General features: G+C 49.5%; 3 protein-coding genes across 3 annotated transcripts; 1 reads left to right on the forward strand and 2 right to left on the reverse strand.

Annotated features, from left to right (window-relative positions):
• Window positions 1-1,033: 1,033 nt before the first annotated feature.
• On the forward strand, window positions 1,034-2,957 carry ETH_00003905 (LOC496282 protein, related; the record flags this gene model as incomplete). The annotated part of the gene is made up of 5 exons (XM_013377599.1): window positions 1,034-1,738; window positions 1,856-2,107; window positions 2,408-2,609; window positions 2,695-2,728; window positions 2,954-2,957. The coding sequence occupies 5 exons, from the start codon at window positions 1,034-1,036 to the stop codon at window positions 2,955-2,957; spliced, it is 1,197 nt and encodes a 398-aa protein (XP_013233053.1).
• A 2,443-nt stretch (window positions 2,958-5,400) lies between these two features.
• ETH_00003910 (Zinc finger CCCH domain-containing protein, related) lies at window positions 5,401-8,330 on the reverse strand (the record flags this gene model as incomplete). The annotated part of the gene is made up of 2 exons (XM_013377600.1): window positions 5,401-6,968; window positions 7,361-8,330. The coding sequence occupies 2 exons, from the start codon at window positions 8,328-8,330 to the stop codon at window positions 5,401-5,403; spliced, it is 2,538 nt and encodes an 845-aa protein (XP_013233054.1).
• Window positions 8,331-10,464: 2,134 nt separating this feature from the next.
• ETH_00003915 (phosphofructokinase, putative) lies at window positions 10,465-17,891 on the reverse strand (the record flags this gene model as incomplete). The annotated part of the gene is made up of 15 exons (XM_013377601.1): window positions 10,465-10,911; window positions 11,188-11,271; window positions 11,533-11,721; window positions 12,586-12,746; window positions 13,108-13,438; window positions 13,762-13,918; window positions 14,108-14,589; window positions 14,842-15,027; window positions 15,237-15,327; window positions 15,449-15,552; window positions 15,715-15,870; window positions 16,016-16,251; window positions 16,661-16,904; window positions 17,122-17,622; window positions 17,817-17,891. 15 exons carry the CDS (start codon window positions 17,889-17,891, stop codon window positions 10,465-10,467), a joined length of 3,444 nt encoding a protein of 1,147 aa, XP_013233055.1.
• Between the last annotated feature and the right edge of the window lie 3,389 nt (window positions 17,892-21,280).

The raw sequence follows: 21,280 nt of genomic DNA on the forward strand, positions 1-21,280 counted from the left end.
GCTTGTTCCTGCCGCCCTAAACGGAGTAAGTATGCAATGGAGGCAACGCAAATTAATCATGAGCTGGTATGTTACTTGCCATAGGCACTGCTTTGTTAGCTGGGAGATACGCCCGAGTTGAACAATCGGAAGGCCCGGAATTCACGGCAGGATTGAAACTCATTGGTGGAAAGTCCAGTGTGCCGAAATCTACCGGAAAGCAACAACTTGCACAGCGATAGAGTGCGCGATGCTGCCACCAACAGAGGGAATATGTAGCGCCCTTCGGCTGAAAACGCGGCGAGCACATTGACAGGAAACTGATGTAGAATGATAAGACCGCTAAACACAAGGACGAATCCGGGAAGAAACGTTAAAACGGAAGCCAGCGGGCCTCCCGCTGTTCCTCTCCCTGGTGCTCTGGTACAAAAAAAGGCGGGCTTCAAAAAGCTATCCGCACAAGAAAGAGCGCATTCCCAAATTATACAAGGCTTTCGTACAGAAGAGCTGTGTTTGTGCATGCAGCATTAAATTTTTAATAGAATTTCAGCGCATGATGCATTGGTGCTTGCCGAGAGACCTTCGGCATTCGGGCAAAATGCGACGACAGCCCTACGGTGGCCGCCTTCTTACTAACATGCTTGCAACTTTCACAAAGCTTTATCTGTACTTATTTAATTTTACACTTTGCTGCGAGCTAACTGGGGTGTGCGCTTGACCACACTACCAACGTGTGCTGAAGCCTTGCAGTGATTGCAGACGAGCGAAGCGAAGACTACGGCCTATACATCCCTTAAGCTTAATGACTATAATAAAATTATGTGAATGTTCATGTACTTAATAAGTTGGCTCTATGGCAGGGCTTTTCTGAGGAAGGAGCATTGCCTGGTCAGTCTCAGTGTTCTGGAGCATGCAGTGCGTGATGACGCGGCTTGGGCTCCCTCCTGTCTTGTGTCGGCTAGGCTGAAACACGGATCCCTTGAGCATCATTTTCCTCATTTAAGCTGCTCAGAAAATGAGATACGCGCTATCGGGAATAAATTAACGTGCCAGAATGATGCCAGAAGGGGATAACCCAACGCCCCAGGTGCAGCGCCCGCAGGACACTTTCCCGCGGTGTCGATTCACTTCGGATTTTTACTCTATTCTGCGGCCACATCGGTTCTGCGGGAAAACCGCGGGCGGGCTGTTTCATCAGCGAAGGGAGACCGGGAGGCCCCCCCCACCGCAGTTGCCCCGCATTTGTCCTCTGCTTAGCAACAGAGACCTTCGATGGCAACAACAGCAAGTCAAGGAGCTTCTTCTAGAAGAACGCGTGCTTTTGCTTGCAGACAGCCAAATTATGACTTCAGACGCCCCCCTCGCTGCCTACAGCTATGAACACGAATCACAGTGTCAACGATCCGCAGCCCCCTCCTGCGCAGTGGACGCAGAAGCAGCTGCACCAACTGCCACGCAGCAGAAAACAACAAAATCAGAATTGCCACATGCAGAATTAGAAGTAACATCAGCTGCCGGTGCTAATCCGAAGTTGCCGTCGAGGACTTCTGGGTCGCCGGCTGACCTCGTTCAAGCATCCACTAGCTCCTGTGCAGGCACGAGCAAGGAGAGGCTTAAGCCCGAGTGCAGGAGCTCAAGTAGCAGTTGCATTAACAGAAAGGACAGCAAGAGCAGCAGCTGCAGCAAGAACAACATGGTCCAACGGATTGATCGACGTCGCGCGGCCATGTTTTCTCGTAATGAGATGCTGACTGCTCAGGTGGTTCACCTGCTCGCCTTTTGAGAAGTAGCACGAAAGCAGCAGAAGCTGTAGCTGCCTATAGATCAAAGTGAGATTAAAACTGTTATTACATCGGTCCTTCGCTATCCCCTGCAGGACGTATACTCAGCAGTGAGGTGCATAACTGATCCTGAACATCCATACACACTGGAGGAATTGATGGTGGTGACCCCTGAGTACGTTAAAGTACACTGCTGCAATAATTATAGCACAAGCTCTACAGGAGAACGGGGCAGCAGTATATACAGCGGCATGCTACCGCAGCAGCAGCACCTCCATCACTGGGTTCAAACCCGAGGACTCCATCTGGAGATAAATTTCCGCCCGACAATTCCTCACTGTTCACAGGCAAGGCATAAATGCCTGGCCCAGAGCTCGTCTGTGCACTGCATACCACATAATGCAGCACATATGGCTGCCACTGCTGCTATCCGTGCCACTACTTCTAATGTTGCGGCAGCTCCTCCTGGAGCTGTGACAACCGCTAAAACTTGTGCCAAACGTGTGGTCTGCTGCTGCTGCTTTTCGTTGCAAACGTTCGTGTTGAAGTGCTGCTGTCGATGTGCCTGCTGCCCTGCGGATACGGCAGCTGTGCTGCTGATGCTGCTGTGAGTGCTAGTGCTGCTGCCCCTGCTTTTGCGTTCCTAGGCAACATTGATAGGTTTACTGTTGCTAGTGAAGGCACAGCGAGCTGCAGCAGCAGCAGCCAAAGCAGAAACGGCTGCAGTGGAGGTTTCAATAATAGCTGGCTCTCATTCGTCTTTTGCTTCAATTAACAAGCAGCTCAAGGACAAGGAAAGGGTGCGAGCGGCAGCAGCTAACCCGTCTCTTAAGCAAATGGTCGACACGGGTAAGCTCAAGAAGTTAGCCTTTGGATTCAATTCATTAACTGTACACAGAATGCTCCTGAATGTATGCTCTTCTGCTGCTTTCAGGACTGAAAGGTACAGACGTTTGGGAAGACGTGACGTACCTCTTATGGTGCTGATATGCGAAACCTGGGCTTGTTGATAGGCAGACCTTGTGGATCCCCTTTTTCTTGATGGGTTTGCTAGTTCTCACGAGTAATCAGCAACTGCAAAGTCTAATGGTGTGAGTTCTACGTCAAGTCAACCCACAGATTTTTGTAGTCTGCGTCCACCCACACGCCTTGAGGACAAGCGAGCATGCATAACAAGCTTTTGGCTGTTGCAGATAGGCGTCCTAATTACGTCAAGCCAAACCGAACATACGGCTATATACTGGATTTGCTGTGTAGCTGCTCCCGAGAAAAGGTCTCATGGCTCTCCAGACGCGCCTCGTAGCTTTTTCGCTAGCTATGTGACGTTACAAATATGATAATTTTCGGCATCTTTGGGCTGCGCTAACCGAGGCACCGGGCTTTTCGTCCCAACGCACACGTAGATAACGGAACGAAGTTGGTTGTGACCCATAGGAAGTAAACTGGAGATCCGGATCATCGCCGAATACAGTCAGCAGCACATGCCGGTGGGAGCTGCGACAACACCAAGCCAGCATCGGCAGCGCCTTCGAACGCTGGCATTCTAGGCTAGCCAACTTTTTGCCTGTAAAAGCATGGAAAAATTATGTGTATATGTATGCACAGCAATCGATGCATATGGTCTGGCATCGTTTTGGCTGCGGGTCATAAACCGCCACTTTTATATGGCGGTTTCTGTCGACACATGCCTGCTGCGTAGAATCAATCACCGTGACAACTCCGCATAGCTCGCGTATCAAGCTTTACTGCATTCACACATTGGAAGGATAGTTAGGGCTGTCTGCATACACGCACAATTAGCAGTTGTGCTTCTGAACTACGCTATCTAGTATTTCCTGCGCAGATTCACTAATGTCTGCGCTCTCCGCCTTAGTATGTTCCTTATGCTTTGGGTAGCAATCATCTGCTTATTCATGTGCGTTCACTTTGTGGCATTTGTTGGTCGTTGAGCTTTAGTGCAGTCAGCCTCTCTCGGGCCTCTTCTCATTATGTGCCATCGCACCATTCCCTTGACTTCAACTGGCAATTTTAGGAATTTAACCTTCCCAACCATTACTTATCGCACCCTTACCTCTTTGTGCTCAGATTCTCCAGGTAAACTGTACAGACAGACGATGAGATGCTTGCACTGTTTGCGCTATTCCTCTCACGCAATTCCAGTATAGACTCGCTAAATCCTCGTGTGATACGGAACAACATACCTCAATTGGTCCCCTACGCACTGCTGACGGGCAGCTACTATGCTGCGCCGGCGCGCTACGGCCTAGTGCATATAATGCAGTGCAACTCGTTGTGCCACGTTGTTCACGACGGCTCCTTACTTGTGCACACACACGAAGATAAGTGCGCGCTATACATGCTGAATGCATCACATGTAGGAAACGGCGGGTTCACCCAAATACATTTTCAAGCACTAGTTTATTTTCAAAGCAGGAGTTCGAACGGCAAAGAGAACGATGGCACCCCTGCCGAAGTCCCCACTTCGGGGGCTTTATTATTCAGGAACATACAATAGCAAACCCACGCTTGCATTTAAAATACATGTGGATACGTGGGCGGTTGCTAGTGGCTTGTGCAGCTTTTACATCTGAGTGTAAGCGTACTGCATTGCACTGCAGGAGACAAAGCTGTCGCCGCCACAAAATATACAAACAATACTAGATAAGGTAGTTGCTACCACTACCACGAACAACAAGCAGCAGGGCCCCAAACCTCGAATGGTAAGGATATGCGGGTTGGTATCCCCCCTGATTTTAATGATGGATGCACTTATTTCTAATCAAACACTAATAACGATATACTTCATGAGCTGGCGCAACCATAAATTCACTTACAAACAATCGGTGCGTCACCACACAAGCACGCAGCATACGCCAGGAACCGGACGGTCCCACAGAGGGAGAGCAGCATCCATCCCTGTGCAGCCGAAACATATTCTTGGCTACTTAAATATATAATACACAAATACATAATAAATACATAATTGCAAATGTATGTGAGCATACTGATGCAAATAATGTATTATAAATATATGCTCGCGGTGAACGGTTCATGTTCACCTGAAAGTGCAAATAATATTAGCAAAACAAACATCTACAAATCTAATCGAAATAAATGTAGACATATGAAAATATAATTTCAAATATGCATTTAGATATACATGTGCAGATATATACAAAAATATCCAGGCAAATCTAAGTACGTGAATGTGTAATTGGAAATAAATATACACCATTCTAAGCATTAGACAAATTTGTGTAAATACATGCTCAAGGCTGAAGCCTGATGTGCGGGAATATAAACACCGGCTTACAGTCACTACGGATCGCACAGTATGTGAAAATGCAACATCACCAGTAAAGTCACAAAGAATTAGATCAAATACGGAAGCCGTGTGCACCCTCTGAATGCTTGTTCGTAACCACTCCCCTAGCGTTAACATAGCACGGCGGCTACATTAGACAAACAAGCGAAAGGAACCACAGCAAAAAATATTTTGGAGCAGCCTGTGCAAACAGGTACCAGAAGAGCTAGTGTTCTCTCTTCGCTCCCTCTCAAACCGCCGCCAGCCGCTACGCAGCCTCTTTGGGGTGAGTAGTGGATCCTACAGCGCCATTCGAGGGTTCCCTGTCGCCCAATCTCACATCAAATCTTTGAAACTATCATCTTCACGACGGGCAAAGCAAGGTAAAGAGCTGAGGCGTCCTCCTTCACGATCAAAAGCTGCTGCTGAGCCGCTCCTCAGCTGCTTTAGCTCCTTCACATTTGTTAATATATCAGCGTAGTCGAACGGAGACAACATGCCCGAGCAACTGCGGTGCTGCAGTTGCTGCAGCTGTGGCTGCGACGGGTTGAGATCGCTCCAATCTTCCCGGCTATCTGCTACAAGCTGTTCTTTACTGCTAACTCTGCTAGTCTCTCCCGGCGTGTGTGTCGTGCTGCTGACAGTCTCCGTGCTGTCAGTGCTTTCTAGGTCCCAGTATCTGCCTTCCCCCACAGGGCACACCATAGCCTTAGGTGAGCCCTTGGCAGGCTCGTTGAAGGCATACTCAGGGAGCACCTGCGAAGGTACCTTGTGGGGCTCTTTCCCTGCTTTGAAGCCGCATCTCGGTTCTCCGTGAAGCGACATTTGGGAGAGCAGGTCCTCGTTTATCTTATGTTGCTGTGCTAAGAGCAGCAGCTGCTGCTGCTGCTGCTGCTTGGTGGCAGCCATTATCGCTTCGCCATCACTGGGGCCAACTAGTGTCTCATCTGCGGCCCGCAACATCCGCATCAGAGCAGCAGCTACTGGATTAGTTTGCTCGCCCCCTTGCTGTCCCTGTTGCTCAAGCTGTTCTTGCCTTTGCTGTGTCTTCGGATGCCTGTCACGCTGCATAGACACTGGGGAAAGTGGCAGCCTTGGAACCCCCTGCTGTTCCTTTCGTTGCCTGAGTGTTCCCTTCTTTGTCTTTCCTCGACCTCGCTTGAGGCGTTTCGTCTCCATGCCTTTACAAGCGGGCGTTGTTGCAGTAGCACGTGAAGCTACAGCAGCAGCTGCTGTTGCTGGCACAGCTGCGGCATGCCACTGACTCGGCTCAGATGAAACCAACTGCACAAATGATTTGGTGAGGGGATCTGCTGGCAGCTGGTGCTGCTGCAGGCTCTGCTGTAAGGCTTCTAGTAGCTTTTTTGGTAAATTCTCTAACGTATGGTAGGGCTGCAGCTGCTGCGACTGCGGCTGCTTCTGTTGCGGCTGCTGTTGCTGCTTTTGGTGCTGCATAAGCACTTTGCCGTTCTTTTGCATGTAGCCAGTTTCTTCCTGCAGCAATGCCGTTGCTCCGCTAACTTCATTGCCATTACTCCAGTCCGCTTCTGCCCCTTGTACTAGCAGTTCCTGCTGCTCTTGCTGCAGTTGTTGCTGCTGTTGGTGTTTCTGGTGGTGTTGGTGTTTGTCGGCCCCTCTTTGCGCAGCCGCCGCTGCTGCTGTAGCACTATCTGCGGCAGCCGCAGCATCCGCTTCGTTCCTTCCTTTCTCTTTGACAAAGTCTCTGGCTCCCGTCTGCACCGCCAGGGTCCTGAAAAATAGCAGCTCCTGAATCCCATGTGCATGATTGCACGTATCCGAGTGGAGGCAGCGGCCGGACATCCAGCTACGACAAATGTTCGTCTTAAAGAATGCAGCAGTGAAGCGCAACTCGTCGCGGCTGTGCGCAAACGAGCAGGCAGGGCCTGCAACGTGAAACACAAAAAGTCGGACAGCCAGTAAAGGCGTGGAAGTGCAACTACACCATCGGTGCTAGCACAAAGCAGCACAGCACGTAATGTGTAACTGCAGTCCAGTTCTGGTGCTAATCGCCATTCCCTGAGCCTTACCAGCAGTGCACAAGGTCGAACAGGCGTCAAGCCTGTCTACTGCTTGGAGCTACCTGCTTAGGTAAGGATTGCTGTGCTTTGTAGCGGCTATATTGTACACAGCAAGTAAGTGTGATGCATAGTGCCCGATAGTTGGTTGGGTAGTTGGAGCGCTGACGACTAACTTGCGAGCTCGTTACCTCACTGACTACAAATCTTCCTTGTTTAGCTACCTACTACCCAGCTAGCTGGACTCCTTGTAACCTCACCTCTTGCGCACCGCAGACCTGCCTTGATAAAGGCGCAAATCCTTGTCTTATCAAGTCTAGGAGGGGGCCTGAGCTCTTCCCTCTTATGTGCGAAGCGGCAGCTGCTACCCAGCTTGCACTGACCCCGAGCCGCGTGAGGACACATCTGTGTGCGGTAAAATATGATCCGCCGATCTGCTAGGATGGTCCCTGTTAGGGGAACAGGTGGCAAAGAGGGCAGACCTGAAACCAGCAGCTGACTGTCTTGCTTCTGCTGCTTGAGCTCACGGTCTTCCTCAGCCGGCTGCTGCTGCTGGAGCTGTAGCTGCAGCTGCAGCTGCAGCTGGGCACGGGTATGCGCATCTAAAATCTGCTGCTGCTGCATTGGCAAGGGTGCGGCCGGCTGCTGCTGCTCACTCTGCTGTTCTTTCTGGTGCTGCTTTTGCTGGCCGGACAAGCCTACATGAGATGTCAAGTCGAGTTCAGGGGGCCTCTGCTGCAACTGCAGTGGGGGCTGTTGCTTTTGCTGCACTTGTTCTTGGTGAGGGAGGCACTGCGGAAACGGGCGCTGCAATAACTGCTGCTGCTCGATTTTTTTGCTTTTGTTGCAGCTGCTGATTCTGTCCTCAACGACCCGCTCAGGGCATTCTACCCTGTCTAAAGGAGCCCTCGGCAAGTCATTTGCGGGGCTGTCCTGCATCACGCCTTCAATAGACATGTTTCTCATTCGTCGCGGTTGCGTTTGCGACTTTTGCTGCTGGTTCTGCTCACGCACGTTCTGGTTCATGCGCAGTTGGTTTTGCGGGGGGACAGTAAGAGAAGCGCTTGCAACTGCCTGGAAGAGTTCCTCGAGACTTAGGGTTTGAGGAGCCAAACGAGGGACAGTGACTTGCGCCTCCCTCCTGTTATCCCCAGAATATATGCTACAATCATTAGCTATGCTCCTGTCGTTGTTGCCATGGGGAGCGCAGGAGCGCCACGCAGAAGACATAGGCCAAAAAGAAGAAACGGCAGAAGCCGTCCTGGAAGCGTTGGATGGCATCACTGGGGCAGACTAGCGAAAAAAAAGAGGACGAACCAGAAGAAGGCCTGGTCCAAAAACACCTAAAACAAAAGACGGTCCAAAATAATAAAATGGTACCAAGAGGCCGCGGGTCCTACAAAACAAATAGTCAGGAAGCGACGGGCTGAAATGGGACAGAATCCTATAGCTGCAGGTGGCAGCAGATCCCACTATTGGTGCTGTTGATGCTGCTGTCACTACCCCTGGCGGAGCTGCGGGGAGCGAAAGGCCGAGCTCTGATGTTGCAGGGCGCTCGTCCGTCCTTAGCGAGATAATAGGCAAGGCGCCGAGCAAGCACTCGCTGCTCTATACGTATGCTGAGGTATCCTGACTCATTAAGAGAGAAGACTGCCCTTGGGGGGGGAAAATAAGCAGTGAACTCCGGAGAAGGACAAAAACGCACGCGCAAGATGCGGACGTATGTTTAAAGCGCATGGAAACAAAGGGCACAAGCGCGGCCAAGGAAGCACTACTTAAAGGAATAAAGACCAGGTGGACCAGCTGGAAGAGTTGTTCATGTCTATGCGCTGCCATAAAGCAAAGAAGCCATCTTCGGGATCTCCTGTAGTTCGGTGGACATAGGGGTGGGGTGCGAGTCCTTCTAGGGCAAAAACACGTACAAAAGAAGAAACACAAAGAAACAATTAGTAGGTTTTAGCAGCGTAAGACCTTTCCCCGGGTCACATGAAGCTTTTTGACCCTCCGTTGCTCCAGAGTAAAATTGCTCGGCATGCCATGCTAGCAAAGACAGGCATCGCTCCCCAGCTCAGTTGTTGGTTTGTGGGTAATTACAAATGATATTCAAAGACAAATTGAAGGTGGAATGAACAGATCATTCAGAAATAAATCTCAACCACCTACTCTAATACGCAGAACTGCAGCTGTGCGCAGTGTGCACAATCGAACTAGACAGACAAGACCGCCCCCACTGAGGCACAGTTGGGAAAAACAGGAGAAAGTACATATTCTACTGTGCCACTAAAGTCCGCATATGTGCCGTGGGCGTCTAAGAAGTAAACAAATCGAAAATAAATGACGCAGAAGTCCAGAGGCTTCTGTGTCCTGACCCCCCAAGGGGCGGCTAGCTGGAGCGGGGAGGCTTATGGTTCCCGCTCGGTGCACGGCAGCGGTCCTTTTGGCAGCGGTCCTTCTGGCTGGCTTCGGCTGATTGCAGTGAAAAAATGACTCAGTTGGCCTTCATAGCATGTTCGGTGATCAACTTTTGCAAAATTTTTGCATTTTTGGCCCCCGTGCAAATTTCTTCGAGAGGATTGCAATGCACGGCCTGGTTGTGAATCCACAGGCTGGGGTGTTCAATGCCAACTTGTCTTTTCCCGTGACCTTTTCATTTATTAAATTTAGTATTTCGGACAAAAATTTAATTTGCATGCGTTGTAGAATGGCGAACAGTAATAGGTGATCCTCTACTTCCGTGCTCTTAACTGATGCTGTTTGCCTCGCGCGCAAGCTAGAAGACCAGTGAGGGCAAAGCACCCCGTCTTCTGTTTCTAAGGTATCTAGTTCCATATCACGTTCATAAGAGTTCTGATTCTAGTAGCAATGAAGAAATTATGCAATCGTGCGGTGGTAAAGTGTGTCTATGCTCCGCCATCCATCCCTCCACCTGGAGCCAGGGAGGGAGAACGGGGGCAAGAAACAGGAATTTGGTTGATGGAACGAGTCTTAAACATAACAGGCCTCACTAAAACCTCTGAAATGTAATCAATGAACGGCATATCTACCTGAAACGAAGCCCGTAAAGTACTTCACTGGAAAGCGCCGAACTACTACCCGTCCACTATTTGCCCACTGTAGCGCTTGTAGGTAGCCCAGAAAACAAAAAGAATAGACTTTAATTATATAAATTGTTCTCTCTCAGAATCGTACGCCCCAACTTGGGAGGGACAACAAAAATGACAAAACAAGTCTAACTGGTCCCGAGACCAGTCAGGTGTCAGTGCGCAACTCAGAACAATCACTACTGCCCACCTCATCGTCTCGTTGATTTCACATTTTGTTCAAATAGTAATAAATTGGATCAGCAGCTTTTTCCTGCGTCAATTTAGAGGCTTCTGCTGAGCAGGAAGTTGCACTCCCTGTCGGCATCCGCTGCGCCCTGCACAGCATGGAACTGAATGGGGCCGCTGTTGAGGTATGTGTCTTTGAGTAGGAACTCTTGCTGCTGCAGCTGCATGCTAACAGCTGCAGCCGCAGCATTCTGGGTGGGGGTGTGCAACTGAATGTCGAAGGCACCAGCAGCAGCAGCAGCATCAAGACCTCTGCGTGCACCAGCAGCGCCGCTGCTCGGTTTCAGTCCGCACGCCATCGCCGCCACCGGAAGAGGCACCACCACCGGAGAGAAGGAAGTGACAGTTGCGGTAGGGTTACCAATTAAGACAGCAGCACTTGGTAACTTCTGCAAAGCGGGAGACACAGCTAGCATGCCGGACAGCAGCCCCAGTGTGTAGCCCACGCTACAGTCGTACGCGGAAGGGAAGGATCCGCGGACCTGCACCGAAAAATGAAACATAAGCAAATGTGCCACTGCAAACAAGGAAATAAGGAGAAGGTTGACACCACAACCGAGTCGGTGGCTGAGCAACAGCAACCAATTTGATAACAGGGAAACATGAAACGCGCTCAGAGAGCTCCTGACTTCCTGAGGGGCTTTAAACATAAACCGAACGAAATATGCAGCTCAACTTTAGCTCGCTAATTAAATTATTAAGGGTATATATCCGGAACACTTCGTTAGTCTACACAAATTTGTATTTATGGGAGATACCTGGTCCGATAGGTCGAAGCAGATGGGAGCGAAACTCCCGCCAAACTTGCCGGCGGCTTTCCTTTCTTTCAACACGTTGGCAACCTGCAGGAGATCAAACCGACGGGCTCAATCAGCTGAGCATGAGCACATAGATCTATACAAATCGTGACTCCTTTCCTGACCCACATATTCACATGCTTGAGCCATAAGCGCTGCAGCGGCCTCTCCGCTATCTGCGCACGTCTCGTGCATCCATACATGTTTTATATACACTGATATGCACGTCACTGGAACAAAGCGTGTCAGTTTCACCCCCTGTAAAGTGACCCTGCACTCCAGCCATTCAACTTGTCTGCCTCTTACCATTGTAGCCAAACAGTCATGCAAGGGGAAGCTAGCGGCCTTCAAGGGGAAGCTGCCCGGGGTGCCGAAGATCTGCACCAACTTCTGTTGGAAAGATTTCGGAATCGAATTGAAGACGGCAGAATCAGCGCCCGAAAGGGCTGATGCATCACCCTTGTTAACGGCCAAAGCTACGGCGACAGAGCGGAGCTGCAGACACCAGGCAAACAAAATAAGTCCAACCGCTTCTGTACGTGGTACCGAGTGTCTTCTAATGATCCGAGGCAAAAAAATCTAGGCATTTTTTCAGTTAAATGCGGACTGCAGTATTCAGGCACACCGAAAGGCAGTTCTTGGGTCACCGTTGCAATTATGCAACCACCAAAATCATTGAAACTCGAGTGGCCTTTAAATTTGTAGCGCTAGTTCCACTACATGCATTCTCGTCAACTCACAGCCTTGTTGGTGATAAACAAATCTTCGTTCAAAAGCAAAACGCCAAAGTTCTTCTTTTGAGCGCAACGAGCCGCTACGCAGTCCGCTATTTGCTGGTGTAGAGAGGACAGGAATAATAAAAGCGACACATAAATAATTGTAATGCGCCTACGCTTCAATATGTTAAGAATGGCCAAAGAGACAGTTTGCACGTCACGACCGAAAATACATCTGCAGTGACGGAATACACTAACTTCAACAAGACAAACATCTAGCAGTTCTCATTGTGTGGTATGTAATTACGTTTGCAGGAAACGGAATGTATTGTCCACCGTAGCGTAAACAAATATTGCTTCACATGCAATCACTACCACGCAAGAATGTTCCGTAGGAAAAGCAACAGCACACATGGCAGGGAATCCCTGCCCACTCAGTACGTTTGAAGTGCATCCCACATTCAGTAAAAATAAATAAGCAACAGTGCAACAAAGATGTATATAGACTGATTCGCCAAATTCTGAAGCAACCTCCCCACACACTTGACCGGAATTTCTGCAGATACAATTGAAATATATGTGCACTACACTGGCCTCTAATGCACAATTTTTAGCCGTTAAAGCACACGATTCCGACACTTACCTCTGCAATCTGTACAGGCTGGCTGTCTGCATATAGAGTCGAAATCAGAGCCATGTTCGGATGTGTCTGCATCGCCACTTCAGCCTCTGCTCCTCTTCCACCCCCCACTTTGCAGAAGTAAAAGTATTTTGCCGCGCTGTTGCTGTCCGTCATCAGGTTTCCTGCGAATATGGAAAGATTCATCAGTAGCCATTGCTAAGCCCAACTTAACCATCTCCACCGCCCCCTGTGCATCTTATGTGCAGGGACAGACGGTTCAAGGTTTTACATAACGAAGCTGGAGAGACTAAGACATCACGTCAGCTTCACTCTTCATGAGTGCTCACAGCAGCTAGTACTGGAACGCGTTCATTCGCCAGAATACACAACTGAGCTGCGAAGCACAAGAACTGAAGCCAGACTCCTTCACGCTAGCTCAAAGTAATCGGTATCCAGTCGAGTGCATTCACTAGAACACTGGCACCGCATATTCGATCCAAATTTACTTGGAAGTGCGCGATTTCGGTCTAGCTTAGAACCCACCGACAAGTTCAGCGGCCGCCTTGGTTTGGGTATCAAAACCTAGCGCAAATGCTCCCGCTGCATCTCTGATGAGCTTGTGTGTGTTTTCGCAAGCAATCGGCTGATCGTTCTGCTGACCACTAAAGGTAATAGTCGATCCATATATCTGCTCCATTGCATTCATGAAACTCGAAGGATCAGACAGGCAGAAGTCGCTGTCACCGCACACATTCAGCACGCAGCATCTGTCACCCCGTTCCGCCAAGCGCTCGGCCAGAGAAGCGCAACCGCTGAAGGTCCCACGCAGTACCACCAAAACGTCAAGGCTCGCAGTTGAGCCCAAGGCGCCCCCCTGAAAAAGAGACAGAGCCCCAATCGGGAAAATTTTGTTAACAAATGCCCACAACCAAAACCAGGGAAACACACAAACGCTTGGGGCTGCAAAAAAGATGAGCAAAAGGCAAAGCACTTGCTACTACAATTATACATGTCAATGCACCGAAGCTCTAGGCGCAGCACTGTGCACAATTTGTGCTGACCCATCTCAGCCGAGAAGGCAAGAAGCACATAAAAAAGCGAAAATGCCATAATCGCAATCCATCGCACTTTCAAGCAGCAGCTGTAAACCTGTAATATTATTTTTGCAATTTGGCAGCACGAACTTAGGGGGCCCACCGGCGCCAGCAGCTGCTGTTCCTCCAGGACAGTGCGACCCAGGAAGGGGAAGGCATTTTGATTCTTCTGCATTTCTATGTCATTTCTCATCTGAGATAAGTTGGTAAAGGTACCGTCGCCCAAGATGCCCATCACCTCGCCTCCGGCTGCCGTTACTCTGCGCAAGAGAAGTAAAAATGAATGAACGAAGAACGGCAAATGGGCATTGCGTCGAGCTGAAACCCGTCACCCTACACAAATGCAGTCAACTAACATCTGAGGACACGAGGAATACATGTGCGAAAACACCCACAAATGGATGTATACACCCAAACAAACAGTACGCGGACAGTAGCTGCGCGCTTACTTTTCAATAATGCCGAGTAAAACATTCGACAGACCGGGAGTTGACTCTCCCGCAAGGATGACGCCAACCCTTCTCTTTTCAGGTGTACCGGCAGCAGCAGTGTACAATCCTCCCTGTGTTGCTGCCGTTTTGGGGAACAGCTGCTTGACATGCTGCTGGTGATGTGACGACAGTAGCTCCCTGACACCGGTCGGTTGGAGCACTACCCCTGCCTGCAGCAGGCCTTGAGGCACCTCAATGGAAGACTTCTGCCTCGACTGCTGCAGCGGGGAGCGCAACTGCTGCAACAGGCTGAAATAGTGTCTGTACCCTTGCTGCTGCAGGAGCGCGCTGTCCTTATATGCTGCTGATGCCGTTGCTGGCAGCAACGTCTCAAGCGGAGGAGGGCCTGTCAATGTATATGGCAGCTGCAGCTCTTCACCGTTCAGCTGCATCGGCCCCGGCACCAAGTACACATCAAGCAACTTCCATGCCTCTCTGACCTGATGCAGACGAAACGGACAAAACGTCGGTTGAATCTGCAAGAGTTCATAAATTGTGAATATTGCGCCAGTTCTCGTTTACGTTTTATCCCTCGAATGGGTTCAACGCTGCATCATACAACCTGTGCATATGATGCAACATTTGTTTCCTGTTCATTCTGTATAACTGATCTACGCCTTCCCCAAATAACGGCTAGTTGTTTTACAATTATCACTTTAAAAAGAAATCCAGCTCATTGTGTTCCTCAGTACCTGTTCAAACGCTTTGAAAAGGGGCTTTTCTATGTCTACAAGGAACTTCTTGATGACGGGAACATTTGTCTTCCCTTTCCTGTTTTCTAGATTCATCATCTTTGTCAGAGGAACGCCGGCAGGCACCCACGTGCGCACATCGCTGCTGCTGCTCATACCCTTGAGCACAGCCATGCAGCTCGTTACCTGCACCACCGGCATGTCGGTCGCAAATTAGACACATGAACGAAGGACAGCCAAAAATAACATCCGCTCTTTAGTATATTTCAATGAAACACGTAATTCACAGAGTCATACCTATATCTGCCCGCATGGATAACAGCACAACATCCCCATATCCCTAGATTTGCCCTTCTGTGGTTATTAATTAGTTCGTTTTCTGCTTCCACAAGTACCCCGTTCTGAATGAGAGCTCCTGCCACATTGCCAAGGCCGTAGCAATACGTTGCATCGAAATCACTGGGGAAGCCGCTGCGGCCCTCATATCTGTAAAGTAGCAAAGCCAGAAACATGAAGTCACGAGGGCCGACGGATACCAGGAGAAAGTAGAAACAAGCCCAATATGAGTATATATTTGAAGGCAGAATAGGAACTTGAAGTGACGAACCCTAGATAAGTGCACCGCCCATAGAAGGGGTGCTTAAAGTCTCTCCGGTGGAGCTCTTCGGTAGTCAGTTCCAGGAGCAACTGCTCAGTGTGGATCAGCGCTACCTACGGAATGCGCAGAAGTTCAAAATCAGACAAGCTGTGCTTACGCAAAAGCAAGCCAAATTGATCACGGCTGAAAACCATAATCAAATCGTGCCATAACCCGACAAGTCCAACCGAACTTATAAAACCAAGCCTCGTTTGCACGCGGCTGCAAACTCGTACCTGCACGTTTCCATGGGGGTCTCTGTCGAGCAGCAACTGCTGCTGCGTGTGGTGAGGCAGCATATCAAGCACTTCTCGACTGGCTGCAGTCAATTTCGCTCTGTCGAACTCCCCAGCGGCGACAATGTTATTAATTTCCCCGATCAGCACCCCGACCTGAACGCGCATGGTAATCCGGCGCACATCAAACACCTAATTGTTCATGCTTCAATAGATACACCTCGACAGAAGGGCTGGCTTCCGTGTGTCGACGTATATATACATATACATAAATCCATTATACAGAGAATCTCTTCCCCACCTCCGGAATGAATTCAATGAGCCCCTCCGGGAGCAAAATAACACCGTAATGCTTTCCCAGCTTTGCGCGTGCCTCAACCAGATCTGCAGTCATTGCTACTAGCGCCTTCAGGGACTGCTTTTTTGCCTGGACTTCCTCGCCCACAAATGTCATGTTCGGGTGGCAACGCAGTGCACACTCCAAGGTAAGAAGAGAGGCGCTACGACCCATGAGACGCACAAACTGGTACACGTTTTCTGCGGAACAAAGAGAAACCAAAATCAGGACACACAAGGGAAAGGCCTGATGAAAGATAAGTATGATAGGGGACGAGAACACGACAGCAGACGAAACAATGAGACTGATGAAAGGCCCCATTCACAATAGTACGCCACAAACGAACACTTACGGACCTCCAAATCCCCACAGTTAGCTACACATTAAAGATGCTTGAGCAAACGTTAGTACAACAGCACATGCAAGCACACAGGAACGCATAAAACCGCATAATGCGCGTTGCTGCAGAGTCTCATACCCAACGCACTATGCACACATACGCATAGGCACGCCCACCACAGACACCAACGCGCATGGATGTGTACAAGCATTCGCAGTAACATGAAGTAAAGATGAAAAATCGCTCATCAGTGAAGGAGCATAACTGACTTTGAGTGAGCGTCTGCATCATGAGGTTCCCCACTGCGCATGAGTACACTCTGCAGGCTGTGTCGAAGCCGAAAGAGACCTCCACGTAGTAGTTTTTCAGGTCTCCATCAATTGTCTTGGGGCATCCAATCACTTTTGTCTTGCTGCCTTTTGACTTGAAGTACTCAGATAAGATCGCGGCGTTAGTGTTGGAATCATCTCCGCCAATTATAACCAGACCATCCAAGTTCAGTTTCTTGCAAATCTGAATAAGGTGGAAAAATGGAGTTATGTGCAGCACCTTATTTTATAACGAGCTCCAAACAAGCAGTGGTATCCGTGTGGAGATGTGCACCGCGTTACGCGTCCGCAAAAGCCAATGCATGAATGCGTTGAGGGGCATGTAAAGGTGTATAAATGATCAGCAACCGACGGGATAGATGAATAATGGCTGGTTAAATAGGAATTTTCGCCTGTTTTACCTCGAGTGATGCCTGCTTTTGTGAATCCTCCTCAATCTTGTGCCTCCCGCTCTTGATCATATCAAACCCTCCCATGTTCCTGTACTTATCAATTGTGTTCTTATCAAGTACTTTGTAGTTGCCGCTGTAGACGCCGTGGGGTCCACCGAGGAACCCGTAGAGAGTTGACTCAGGGTTCAGCTTGTGTATGTAGTCATACACTCCGCATATCACATTGTGGCCTCCTGCAGCCTGTCCTCCACTAAGCACAACACCGACGTTCAAAGGTTTATTGTTGGATGATTGGGATGCATGGGCAGGTTCGATGCGCACAAATGGGGTGTCTATGGTGTGGGGAAACAATCCGCGCAGTATCTGCTCATCCTGCGGTGAAAGAAGAAAAGGTGCATTCATTTGTTTGTCTTGTTCGTTCAGTAGTGAAGCTCCATCCACTTGCACTGCATGCACGGCTCCAGAGGAAAAAACTGATGGCAAGGGGGGCAAGAAGGCGCGGCGGGAAAGCTGAGAGGTAGCAGAACGCAAAAAATGCCGAATAATTACTCACAGCCACTTCTGTGGCCATTTTCTAGTTTGGTCGCCATTTCCTCAGCGCAGGACTCAAAAAGTAGCCGATACTCATTGTGGTAGCTAGTAACACAATCCAAGCAGTTCTACCAAACCAATTACTTGGCCAGTCATTCTCTAATAGGCCTCACCTGTTTCGCCGAGGCGTCGGCGGTGGGGCTGGGTGGACCCTGAGGCCCAACGTTCGTCTGTGCCATTCCCGTCATCTTCTATTGAAATAGATATACAAACTGAGAACAGGCAGTGCCCCAGGCAAGAAACCGCGAAACCGTTGTCTGCAAACTTACTTGAAAGACAGAGTTCTAGCAAAGGGAACTAAGGTTGTGGAAAAGAAGAAAAATCGTGAACAGCCATTATGGAGGATCTACATAACCGTCGGGAAAAATAGGAGAGAACCAGAGACAAAGCCACCACTGGAGCGGGAGTCTTCGGTACGCAGAAGTAGTTGATACATGGAAACAAAAACAGTTTGGAGGGATGAAATTTTAACCCAAAATGCTCAACTACACAGTAAAGCCTACGGGGGGCGAAGAGGTGAGTCGGTGCGATGGGAGTGGGGCGTCCTCACAGGTGTTGGGTTCTGTGCTGCAGCAACACCCGAGTGCTCGCAGGAATGAAATACAATATGTTATTGCAAATAAAAGGAAAAAGCAATTTGAGAGGGACAGACAGTTAGAGCGAGAACTAACAGCTGGTGGAGAGAGAGGCAGCGGCGAACAGCCCCAGGCCCCCAAACGACACAAGAGACAGAGACGGAGCTTGTCTCCTTGCAATTCTGATCTAGCCAAAGTAACACTCACTAACTGAAAACTTCCAATGCATGTATTTTATAAACCAACCCAACAACTATGTTTTCATCACCCGCATACCAATGTGTGCACGACAGCTGGGTATAGCCCCCAAGACTTCAAGATGAGACATCAGAGCAAGAAATATTCTTCCTGTTTCATGTTGATACTGTAATGAAAAGCGATCTGTTTCACAGGTCAGCTCAACTGAAAAGTGGGAAAGAAATGAATTGCTATCCGGTCTATTTGGAGGACTTTTGGGAACAGCACTGGAGTAACTTCGATATCCATGCGAAAAGAGGCTACTCACATCCCCTCTTGTTATGTTGATTTTGGTGCTAAAGTTGCGTTTAAAGGCGTGAATAAACTCCTAACAGTTTACGTAGCACCATCAAGGCTTGGAAGAAACCCAATATTTCACTGAAAAGTGCAGCTGCTTGAGCCGACGTCAACACTCCTGCAGAGGAGCAGCCCTGATAAGCGCACACGGGCTTAGCGAGATGATGTGGCCAGGAAATTGAGACACTTTGATTTTCCTCTTTGCAACAACAAAAGCTGGCCTTCATTCTGTGAAATGGATGGTATCCTTTTGCATTTCCATTACGCAGAGGCCGCCGACCATGGTCAGCACTCAAACTACGATGAAGGCCTCCAGGGTGAAACACACGTAACTTCACTTTGGCTGCACCGTGTACTGCTCCATACTCTAAATTTTTCGGGCACTACCTCGCCAACATTGACCGAGGACACCGACCTATCTGAGCCCCTTTGTGTACATTTTTCCTGGTGCATTGCTGATTCCTCCTATCTTTATGTTGAAGCTGGTGGTGTGATATACTGGCCCTTCATATGCCTGGACAATTACTAAAAGCATATCTAGAGATTAAGGTGCACTGCAGACACGAGCACGCTATTGCTAGTGCATACCCTTCACAAGGCAGCGGGACATCCAGAACTATCGACCACAAACCCTACACTCTAAGGCTCCTAGGATCTGCCACTGGCAACGGCAGCTGCTGCTGGGTCTCTTTCTAGTATAGAACCTCCAACTTTCAATGTTCCCGGAATTCCCACCTTTCCATTGTATCCCGCAACCTACACTTTGACACTGATGAGCGGCCATAAGGGCACCTCAAATTTTTAAAGAGTACGAAAGTTTTCTGGAGGCGTTATACCTTTAGGGGCAGGATCTTTTCGCAGAATGCTGCATTCCTCTTGTGACGCAGTGCCCCCTTGTGACGGAAACTGTCTACGTTGGGCACAGTCAGACCTCTTAATAATCACCTTGGGTACAGTAGGGAAGTGTAACTGATGTCCGCCACGTGCTCTTAGGAGTAGCATCATGAAGCTCTTTCACAGTGATAGTAAACTGGTCGCACATCACCTGTGGCTGTTTTGTACATGACCTGTTCCAGGCTCAGTAGCTGGCGTCACGTGGTTGCCTCACAGGAAGTTCTCATCAAAACTAAGCGGCCCTGCCCCATTTTTTCACATACTTTTACAGCATATTGTGCTGCACGACTGAAGAGAGCATGTATCCCGGAACTTGGTTTAGTTCAGGGGCTTGCATGCGAATGAACCGGCAGTCACACTGGGTGACTGGAGGGGAGCGGCCACTGCCTAGTAAGGTGACCACGCCGCCACAGTATAACAAGGCCTTGTGTCGCTCATCACAAGCATGCTATCTCATGATCAGCCACAGCTCGACTAAATGGGCACTGGCGCAGCGTAGGTTGTCGAGCTCCGGATATCCCGGTGTACTGTACCCACTCTGCAAAGGATTTTGTGCCGGGTGGAAGGTTGGCTTATCTTGCTGCATGCCGTGGCACTCCCATGCACGTAAGGTGATGTTGAAAGGGTGTTAACACTTTACAAACACACTCACGAAGTTAAGGCTTGCTTGGCCACTACACTGCATTACAGACACGACTGACGCTGCGCTGGTCCTGGTCGCTAGGTCTTCTGCTAGCCTTCAGCACGAAAAAAAAACCGAGGATTCCGCATTATACACTGAGCTCCATCCTGCTAGGGAAGACTAGGCCGGGCAAGACCGAAAATGTCCCTAAATGGTTGTTCTTTTACTGCAGGCAGCTCACTGTGTAGATTTTTGCCTGCATAATTATGAAACCCACGGCATCCACAACTCTAAAATAGTATATTAAATATTAAAAGTGCTGTTTGCGTGGCTCAATTGAGAGTTCTGGAGGAAGACACATTTATTTAAGCTCTGGTGGCAGGAAGGGCCCCTTCCCGGCAATCGCAAGGTGAAAGCTCCCAGAGATAGATTGCTGCATGCCCTTTAGAAGCTTCATTTTGTCGTCAGTACTATGGCAATTATTTTTTCTATAGGTGTTTTGATCTTCTATGCGTCAAGGCAGAGCCCGATACTTCTCAGTGCGCCTCCAGTCCCGCGGAGCCCCGCCCAAGCCCGCTCTTTGTTTCCAGGGTAGCTGACGGTAATTAGCTTTGCGGTTAGTTTATATAGACATAGTATATTTATTATCTGTCCTAGTTTTCAGCTGTACCCGCTGGGTAGCAGCGGAAGCGGATTCAACTGGCTTGAAATCAGGGTCGCTACGTGTTTCTTGAACCACCCACCGCAACTGCAAGCACTTCCTTCCCCATCGGCTTTACTGCTGATCCTGATCCTGCTGCTGCTGCTGCTGCTGCTCCTGCTGCTGCTGCCGCCCACGCCCGTCGCAGACTGCGCGCCTTCTGCTGCAGCGTACGGGGAGCCAGGCCTTGGGGGCGTCCATCTGGACTGCGGGTAACCTGCTGCTGTGCTGCTGCTCCTGCTGCTGCTGCTG

The sequence above is a fragment of the Eimeria tenella genome, genomic scaffold, assembly GCF_000499545.2.
Source record: "Eimeria tenella Houghton genomic scaffold, Eth_scaff57, whole genome shotgun sequence".
NCBI lineage: Eukaryota > Apicomplexa > Conoidasida > Eucoccidiorida > Eimeriidae > Eimeria > Eimeria tenella.